This window comes from Mastomys coucha, unplaced genomic scaffold, assembly GCF_008632895.1.
Source record: "Mastomys coucha isolate ucsf_1 unplaced genomic scaffold, UCSF_Mcou_1 pScaffold6, whole genome shotgun sequence".
Lineage (NCBI taxonomy): Eukaryota > Metazoa > Chordata > Mammalia > Rodentia > Muridae > Mastomys > Mastomys coucha.
The window spans coordinates 44,217,143-44,227,142 of record NW_022196912.1 but is presented as its reverse complement, the minus strand read 5'-3'; the positions used below and the strand labels follow the sequence as shown (position 1 = coordinate 44,227,142).

Here is a 10,000-nt window from a genome sequence, read left to right as displayed (position 1 = left end):
AAATTTGAAATTTGTCTTTTAAAATGTATTTATACTATAAAGCAGAGGCTATTGAGCACTCAGTGAGCATTTCACAAGAACAGTACAGAGCTTTGAACACACATACTGTCAGTGTTAAATGGGGTACATTGCAGTGTGTTGAAATGTTGCTATTAAAATTAGATCTGCTGTGATCCTGCTTTCTGCACTTACAACACAACTCTGGCTTACTGCACCACCCTTTAAAACCATCAGGGACATTTAACTTGGTCTCTTGTGTGAGGTGAACATTTATATATTTGGCTGAATTTACTTCCAAATACTTGAGTTAAGATGGAAAAAAGAAAAAGGAAAAAAAAAGAAGAAGAAATTATTTGCAGTACAAAGATTGCGGGGTATTAAGAACCTTTGGTTTTGTGATGACCATGTACTTTATTGTTATTGTCTATAGATAGTATAAAAATTGTAAGAAAAAGTTCAGGTTTCCCTTACTATGCTGTGGCATGGTTGATTTTTGAGCCTTGTTTTGTGTATAGAGTGTCTACTGGGGCAGATTTGGAGTGCTCCTGAGCAGTAGCTTTTGGTAGACTTCAAAGTATGTTCTCAAAAGACTAGAAGAGTCCCTTTTGTGTCACCTCTGGTGTAGTACCTAAACCCATCCTAGACTTGGGAGCCAAGCAACCTCCAGCAGTGGACCTGGGAAGGAGGCAGGACTATTCCTTTGCCTCCTTCAAAAGGGGAATGGAGGGGAGTGGTGAGACCCAGAGAGGCTTCTTGGATTCCTGGATTTCTTGTCCTTGTCTACCCCAAGGACCAAGGATTCAATATGGCCTCTGTTCCTGACACCTTTTTTTCTTAATCTTCATATTAGGTGGAATCCAAAGCAAAAGAACCTCTTCAAAATGACAGTGTACCACCTAGAAGTCAGGATTCTGTTTATTATGCCAAAGAGAAAAAGCAGATGGACAAAGAACCTTTAATTCAAAGTGGTGGAGGTAATGGGGTGTTTATCTCCTGGGGGCTTCAAAAAGTGATTTCTTTGTATTTGTGCATATGTGGTATGTATGCTGTGTATAGTGTATATGTATGTATTGTGTATATATGTTTCACATGTGTGTATAGTGTGCATGGTGTGTGTGTATGTTGTGTGTAGTGTATGTGTATGTATGTGTATAGGTTAGGTGGTATATATATATATGTATATGTATGACATTAAGGTGTGTGTGTGTACATGTATGGTGTATATGTAGTGTGTATATGTAGGGAGTGTGTGATATACACATGTGTATTGTGTATATATATGTATGATATGTATAGAATACATGTGTGTATTGTTTGTATATGTATGATGTGCATGGTGTATGTATGTGTATATGTTTGATGTGTACGTGTAGTGTGTATATGATACATTGTGTGTATGTATATGTGTGTACATATGTATATATAGTGTGTGTTTATGGATGGCATGTAAGTATGTGTGTATTATAGTGTACATGAATATGGTGTATGTGTTATATGTGTGTGTATAGTGTATATGTTTGGTATGCACTTCAGATGAAACTTATTCTGTAACCTCTTTTCTTAGAGCTACTTGATCATCAAGCTTGATAATCTCAGCTTGAGGAGAAGCAGTAGGCTATTGACAAGATCAGTAACATTCTAAAGCTGGGCCAATGGCAGTTTAATTAGGAAGCCTTAAAAATTTCATAAATAAAATAAATCCCACATTTACATTTGTATGAGACTATAGATACTCTTTCTGTGTCAAATAAGCCCATGTTTTGATGGAACCTTGAACATAGAAGTCATTTAGCTTGTTCCTGTCTACCTTTAGAGGAGGCATCCAGCCCTCACTATAAAATAAAATAATTATGATAGCTCTTGCCACACCTACTCTTATTCTTATTGCTGTACTGTCCCCTCTGCTGCACCCTTTTAGGTGCTTAGGTCTAATGAGGCCCTTCCTGTCTCCATTTCCAGTCTGACAGATCCAGGGGGAGGGACTTCTTAGTGTCTGGTTATGAGCACAGACAGGAAGCAGGTGAGAGATGTCCCTCCTACACAGCTCTACTGACAAAAGCATGTGGGAGAAGACCCTCCCACACTGCTCTACAGACAGGAAACAGGTGGGAGATGTCCCTCCCACATTGCTCTATAGACATGAAGCAGGTGAAAAATTGGGCAATCTGGGAAGCCTCTGGACATAGAGATGCTCAGGTTTCAAGGTCTAGGACCTTTGTGGAAGTAGAGACTAGACAGGCACTGCAAAAATTGGGGCCCACTGTGCTGAGGCCTCTACAGAAGCAAAGACACAGAGGGACAGAGAGAGGAGAGAGAACCGACATGCAGGGTGCATGTGGAGTGGAGGACTTACCCTACCTGGGCTTCTGTCTGATGGTATAAGAAACTCAGGAGCTGCTGAATTGAAACTTTGATTTGGGTCAGAAAATATAAATTGGGGATCAGTTTTTCTATTTTTGAAAGGATTGTCTGTTATTTTCTCTCAGAAGGTGATGTATATAAAGCACAGACTCCTGCTAAGGAGACCCAAGAAGCACTGGAAGTCAAGGAGGACCCAGAGGTGAAGGTGGAGGTGCCAGTTGATCAGGTGGGTAGCAAGGGCTGGTACCATTTTGACTCAGTTGTGTCAACCCTGACTTCTATCCCTACTTCAGCCTCACCCCAAGCTCTCCATGGCCTCTAGAAGGTTCTGTGTATGACCAGTTAGCTACTTACCCATCCTTAGAGTCCCCATGTCAGACACTTTTTGGTATGTTCTTCCCTCCTCAAGCACTTGTGCTTGAAAGGGCCACGGACAATTGTCACCTGTTGCTGTCTCTGTCCCTGTCTAACTTGTAATGCCACAGAGTAGGGGTAGCAGTTTGCTTTGCTCACAATTGTCACCTCAGTGCCTACTAAGACTCCTGGCATGCACACAGCCCTTCAGCTTCATTTGTGGGAGAGTGGAATGAGAAATAAAAACAGTGCTCCCCATGTGCTTGCCCATAGATGGAGGTGACTCATGAGGATGGCCAAGAAAGGGCTGCACATTGGGTACCTGTTGTAGTGCCCTAGTTGTGGCACCATCTAGTTACTGTCTCCTCTGCGGGAGGAGGGAAGCTTGGAGAAGGGAAGGGATGGTGACCTTGGTGACTAGACAGGGGGAAAAACAATGTGAAAGGGAGCCAGGTAAGGGCTGCAGGTGCAGACTTCAGGGAGCTGGCAGGTGCAGGGAGGGATGGGTGTTGGCAAGCTCTGGCCTCACTTGCTCCATAAGACACCCTGCCCCTATTCATGTCAATCTCCTGCACTTGGTCTCCCCTCATCCTCCTGTGGAGGATTGCTCTAGTAACCCAAAATCGTATGACTTCATCCTAACTGTCCACCATAAGGCCAGTGACCTCCTGTTGTTAGCCTTGGGGGAGAAAATTTATAATCTGGGAAAGGTAGGTATTAGCGTGTGGGTGCCACTTACATTGCTCTGAGCCAGACAGGTACAGATGCTCTTGGAATCAAGGGCACCACCCAGGGAACCACTGAGTCCTCCCACTCCTCTTTGGGTACCTCAGCATTTGGGTAATTTCCTGCTCTGCAATGCCTTTCCTATAGCACAGTTTTATCATATTCCAGCCATTTGCTGGCTTCCCACTGCTCGGGCATCAGTCTTTTCTTGGCTGCAGTTTCCAAGTCGCAATGATGTTATTTACTCTTCTCTTTGACAGGACAAAAATGAGTGGATTTGTTTTTTTTTTCTCTTTTTTATTCAATAAAGTCTTATTCATTATTTATTTATTTACAAATGTACTGTCACTTGAACTCTTCACCAGCAGCTGGGGTTTCTCTCTCGTATTCCTGGTGTAAATTACTTGGGCTCTGTGCTCTGAAATCAGCTTTAAAAGTGCTTTTCTAGGCAGCTCCTGAAGGGCTGGCCAGGCCAGGGAACCCCAAATCTTTAATCTCTAAGAGACTGCAGGTGAGGTGGTAAGATTAGAGCTGTGAACTCCTACAGAGGGCGGAGTGGCTGAGCTTGTCCTTAACTTTGGACTTCTTTTAGGCCTTGCTCCTACACTGATTTATTGGCTCACTGTCTTCTTGTCGTTTTTGGATGTCAGAATCAAGCTCAGAGAGCAGTGTCAGCCACCACAATCTCACTAGGATGTTGGACAGAAAGCCATTTTTCTTAAAACCTCTATCACTTTAAATATTTTTGTGCCTTTTAGAGTCTCATTGCAATGAGAAAATTGTTGCTTTCTCTACAATCACTTTTATGTGATGTTGGTCCTTGTTACTGATGGATGCATTATTTTGCATGTTTTGTGTTATAAATCGATATTTCCAGCATGAATTTTACTATTTATGTCCTTTTTATTTCTTCTTGATATAGGATTTCATGCTGTAGCCCTGGCTAGCCTGGAATTGGTTATGTAGACCAGAAGGCTATGAACTCACAGAGATCCCTCTGCCTCTGCCTTCCCAGTGCTGGGATTAAAGGTGTCTACTGCCATGCCTGGCCAATCTCACTATAATTTGTGTACAGTGGATATGTGCCGTTCTGTTACTTGTGCATTTGACATCCATTGTGTTGACACTGTGTTGTGGTTTTTCTCACTGTAGTATAGTGCAGTCTGAGAGGAAGGAAAGGCTCAGGTGAACTCAGGGTTTCCTCTGGGACGAGCTATGTTGGAGGAAGAAGAGTCAGGCAGGTGAGGGAGGTGGCCTCTCCCTGTACAGCATCAGGCCATGGTAAGAGATGCTTGGAAACAGGAATACCTATTGATTCTCTTCTCTGGGAAGGGTTGGGGGTTCTGCAGTGAACCCAGATGTCCTAGTGGTCAGTGACAATATGAGTGCTGGCTTTGCAGCAGTGAGGGGGTGTGGCAAGGAGACCTCCTAAGGGTGAGCTGATCAGCTGACCTCCATCTGTGCTTATCTGAGTGACCTGGGAAATTGAAGGAAGAGGCCGGGGATCAGGGCTTTTTGTCCAGTGGAGTGTTGGAGAGAGCGAGTGTGGAAAGCTTGCTTCCTGCAGAGCACGTTGGTTAAGTTACTTGACTTAGTGTACCCCACCAACACCACCAGCACCATGACCTTGCTCCTCCAGTGTTTATGAAATGCAGCTGAAATGGGTACAAGAAACCCTGGGTGACGTGGTCAGTAGACACAAAGTGCAGTCAGACAGAGGGACACTCAGGTCACACAGACTAGCTCTCTCCACCCTGGGTTCTGATCTTTGTAAAGACTTGAGATTTGGATGGTTAAAGGGCATGGGTTCCTTTTTGCCTGCTAGGAAGTGTATACACCTGAACTCAACTCTTCTCTCCTCTTCTCTCCTCTCCTCTCCTCTCCTCTCCTCTCCTCTCCTCTCCTCTCCTCTCCTCTCCTCTCCTCTCCTCTTCTCTTCTCTTCTCTTCTCTTCTCTTCTCTCTCCTCTCTCTCTCTCTCTTTCTTTTTCTTTCTTTCTTTCTTTCCTTCCTTCCTTCTTTTCTTTCTTTCTCTCTTTCTCTCTCCCTTTCTCTCTTTCTTAATTTCTTTTTTCTTTGTGTGTGTGTGTGTGATAATGAAAACATTTTGACCCTCAGGGCCACTGAAATATTGCCTTTTCTTTGTCTAGAGTCTAGAAACTTCCCCCAAAACCCAGTAGCTTTCTGTCATTTTTGGAGACACTTAAATCTGTACAGAGGTCAAAGAGGAGGGAGCTGATTGGTTGCAAGCAGGAGGATAGGAAATATGACTTTAGAGGCTGATTGTCAGTCTTCTGTGGTCAAGAAGGTGGCCAACATTTTAAAGGTCATTGTGCCTTTAAAATGTTTTTAGATGACGTCTTACTATGTGGTCCTGGCTGGCCTACTACTTACAGAGATCAGCTTGCCTCTGCTGGAATTGAAGGCATATGTCACCAATTTTTACGGGCTCCTTCCAATTTTTACTTTAGTTTGTGTATGTATATGGGAGTCTATGTGCCACAATGTGTGAGTAAGTCAGAGGACAACTTGTAGGAGTCTATGTGTTTTCTATGTGGGTTCTGGTGATTGAACTTAGGTCCTCATGCTTGGTGGCAAGCACCTTCACCTACTGAACCATCCCTCTGGCCCCTCATAGTGCATTTTGACTCATATTTCTACACTGTTCCTGCCTCCTGCCTTTATAAAAATACCTTTTTAGGTTGTGTCCTCATCATAGATAAAACTTTATGACTAGATCTACACACTTTTGATTGTGCAGACCTCACTTTTTGTCCTTCAACTTCTGTCACTCGACTTCTACCAACAGGGCACATTTACAGTTGATTTCTGAAGAGCCCTAGTTTACTAGCATACTTTAAAGACTTCATATTATATCCCAGCTTTCAACTCAGAATTTCATTTTTAGTTTTATTTGTTTTAATTTTAGGTGTGTGTGCTCACAGGGTCCAGAGATACTGGAACTCCCTGGAGCTGCAGTTACAGGCCGTTGTGAGCCACCTAACGAGGGCTCTGGGATCCAACTTGGGTCCTTTGCAAGAGAAGTATAGCTCTACCATTGGGGCTCATGATGGCACCAGTCTCTTTAACTCCTGATGTTTTTCCTCCCTCCCCTCTTCTTCCCTCCCCTCCTCCTTCCAAGCTATGCATTTTCATATCTTCCTGCTCTTTTCCTATAGTGCTCAGAGCAGTGAGCAGTTACCATGCCATAGCCTGGATGTACTCCTGGTTTGAAATTACCAGATAACTTAGTTTATTATTTTTGAATTCAGCCACTCAATTTGTTTTTCTTTTTTCTTTTTTCTTTTTTCAATTTGTTTTTCAAAACAGGATTTTGTGTGTGTGTGTGTAGCCCTGGCTGTCCTGGAACTCACTCTGTAGACCAGGCTGGCCTCAAACTCAGAGATCTACCTGCTTCTACCCCTTGAGTGCTGGGATTAAAGGCGTGCACTGCCATCATCCAGCTCACACTCAAAATTTTTAACACACAGTCAAACTATCCAGATAATTACATATTATGTATGTCAGGAAGTAACATGAGTGGCCTGTAGTCCTATTGCCCATAGGGTCTTTGTTCCACTTTAAAACCTCATTAGCAATGTTTCCATTGTGTGAGTTCTTTTGGTGTTCTGTTTTTCCAAACTACTACCAGAATGTTCTATTAAGCTGTGCTCACTGCATTCTATGGCTTCTCCAGCCTGTACCTTCTTCCTTATTTCCACCACAAATCAGTTGCAGAAAACTATGACCCCCACGGTCAGGTTTACCACAGCAGTAGCATGGCTCCTTGATATAGTTGTCTGCATTAGTTACTATTCTCAGTGCTGTGAGACAGTGAGAGGCAACAAGAGCCAATTTAATCAAACAGTCTTGGTTAGGAATTATGATGGTGGATCGTGAGGAGGCAGTCACATTTTATCTGCACCCAGGAGATAAGTGCTTTGGTCCTCATTTATATACACCAATGTAGAAATGTTGCATCATTTAAAAATGTTGTCTTAATGAGCTATTCCATTGTTGATGAAACATTATGACCAAAGCAATTTGGGGAGGAAAGTGTTTGACTTTCTACACTTCCACATTGTAGTCCATCACTGAAGGAGCTCAGGACAGGAGCTCAAAGAGGGCTGAAAGTTGACAAGAGTTGATGCAGAGATGAAGGAGTGCTGCTTACTGATTTGCTCCCCATGGCCTGCTTTCTTATAGAACCCAGGACCAACAGCTCAGTGGTGGCAGCACCCACAATGGGCTGGGCCCTCTCCCATCAATCACTAATTAAGAAAATGCCCTACAGCTGGATCTTATGGGGACATTTTCTCAACTGAGGTTTCTTCCTTCCAGATAACTCTAGTGTGTGTCAAGTTGGTATAATATTAGCCAGCACAGATCTCAAGTGATGAGTAAAGACATCTTTCATGGATACGATTATGTTTGTTTAAATATGGTTAAGGATAGACAGGTTTCTACAGTTGCAGACTCTGGTTAGCCCAGGTCAGGGCCCTTTGCTTCCCCCTGCACAGAAATGGTTTTCCATTTAATCTGCACATAGTTCTATTTCAAAAGACAGGATTGTGTGCGTTCCTAGGTGATAAGTCCTCCTGCTGAGGCTTGGGGAGGGTAGACTGATGGAAACTGTGAGGGACTGAACCTGGTATCTGACCTGTGTACCTGAGCCATTTGTACGAGGAGACGAGGAGACGCTTGTTAGCTCCTCATTCTGGAGGCTGGGAGTCCAGCCTGGAGGCATTAGTGAGTGACTTCCTGCTATCTCATCACATGGTGGAAGGTGAGGGTAGGAGAGCGAGACAGTGAAACAGCTTTCACACAACCGCAACTTGTACTGGGACACTCAGTGCCTCCCACTACTGCTGTGAGGGTGACTGACCCTCAGGAAGATGGGGAGGGATGAGCACTTAAGCCACTGTTGCTGACATGTCTGGAGTTCAGAGTCACAGCAAAAGTTGAGTCTTTGACTCCAACACAGCACTCCTGGGCTCCCCCCCCCCCCCCCCCCCCCGCTATAGAGTCAAGAACAAGTCGCTGGCTAAGCTGAATGATGGTTTCATCAGGAGAAGGCCAGTGCAGACTCCTGTTCTCTGTGGATTGCCTAATTAGATTTGTGTGGAGTAATGAGCCTTAGAGCTTTGGGGTCTCTAGGTAAGGAGAGAGTGCCTCAGAGGAAGCCAAGAAAGGCCCTGAGGGTATTTGCTTTAATGAATAGATTAAAAACACAATTAGCTTCTGCATCCGGGCACTCTGTCAAGGATGGAAATCTCACAGAGCAGATTAAGCATGGAGCTCGTAACTGTCACAGAGCACCTGTGATACACACAGAAGCCTCCGTGAGATGGAAAGTTCTAGAGGCAGCAGGTTCCGCTCATAAGGTGTGATGAGTAATCCGGTCCTTCCATCACCCCTCCTGTCTTCCTCTACACACTAACTTTGGTCTCAGGCTCGCTAGCTCAGGGGGCTGCCTCAGTTCTGTGTCATATATGAGGCAAGACTACTCAGGTTAGAGGCTGCCTCATTTCAGTGGAGACACATTTCCCAAGGGGCACTTGAAAGACCTTTCTAGTCTTTATCTAGTCTATATCGAGTCCCGCTCATAGCCAGGCAGACACATCTGAGCCCTGATGGTCAGGCAGGTTCACTTTTGGAGTCAGACTCCCCTGACGTTTATGACGGACCCTTGAAAAGTAGTTGCAACTCAGTTTGTAAACAAAGACCAAGGTAAAGACGGCTCTGAGATGGTAGTGTGTCAGGTCACGGGTGTTTATCTGCACTCATGCGCGCCCTTCTCAACATCGGGGAAGATGTCCGTTCTTCTGCAGCTTCTCCAGGCTTTAAACAGGGGCACGGACCCCTAAGAGCTGCTCAGAAGCCTGGCACTTAAGGTTAATAAGGTGCCTTGTCCCCCACCCTTACATTCATTGTCTCCTGCCTTTGGGATCCCACTTGTCTAGAATGTCAAAGCCCTCCTGTTCCAGGCAGGCATGGACCCTGCATAGGCCCTATGCCGGGGGTAGCAACCACCTATCCAACAGGGGGCAGAGCTAGCTTTTTCGGGGAGTGGCTTCTCCTATCTTCCCCCCCTTTCCCATCATGCCATCTGCTGATGCTACTCATGAGCCTACTTCCACACTCAGTAGGCTGAGCAGCTCTATATGGTGACCTTTCTCTCCACCTGGTACCCCCAGCCACTCTTTTCCCTCAGAATACTCCCCTCTTCCAGAATGCACCTTGCTGAACCAGCATCCGACTTTCTTCTGCTTCTGGTCACATCTTTCTAGGGTCTGTATTGGGGCTTCTTTTCTCACCTTGTAGGCTCCTCAGACTCATCTTCGAACTGTTCCATATCCCCGTTGTGCTGTTTCCCACCCTCTTCCTGAGCTCATCACTCCTCTCACCTGGCAGCATCTAATGACCAGATCTTTACATTTCTCCTGCACCCTGCACTGACCATCTTGCAGTATGAGCACTGCTCCTCACCTGCAGCAAATTTCGCAATGCCATCCCAGCTGTGAGAATGCACTTCCGGTTCCTTTTTTTTTTTTTTTTTT

The 10,000-nt window shown here is 44.7% G+C and overlaps 1 protein-coding gene across 13 annotated transcripts in view; it reads left to right on the top strand.

Moving 5' to 3' along the window:
• The window catches only part of Dcdc2c (doublecortin domain containing 2C), an 83,050-nt gene that overhangs the window by 24,864 nt on the left and 48,186 nt on the right, over positions 1 to 10,000 (top strand). For 12 of the 13 annotated variants that reach the window (XM_031356305.1, XM_031356304.1, XM_031356308.1 and 9 more), the window contains exons 7-8: positions 851 to 974; positions 2,487 to 2,587. In XM_031356305.1, coding sequence (XP_031212165.1) covers positions 851 to 974; positions 2,487 to 2,587 — 225 coding nt within the window. The remainder of the gene's footprint in view (positions 1 to 850; positions 975 to 2,486; positions 2,588 to 10,000) is intronic. The other variant, XM_031356306.1, reaches the window with a different exon arrangement.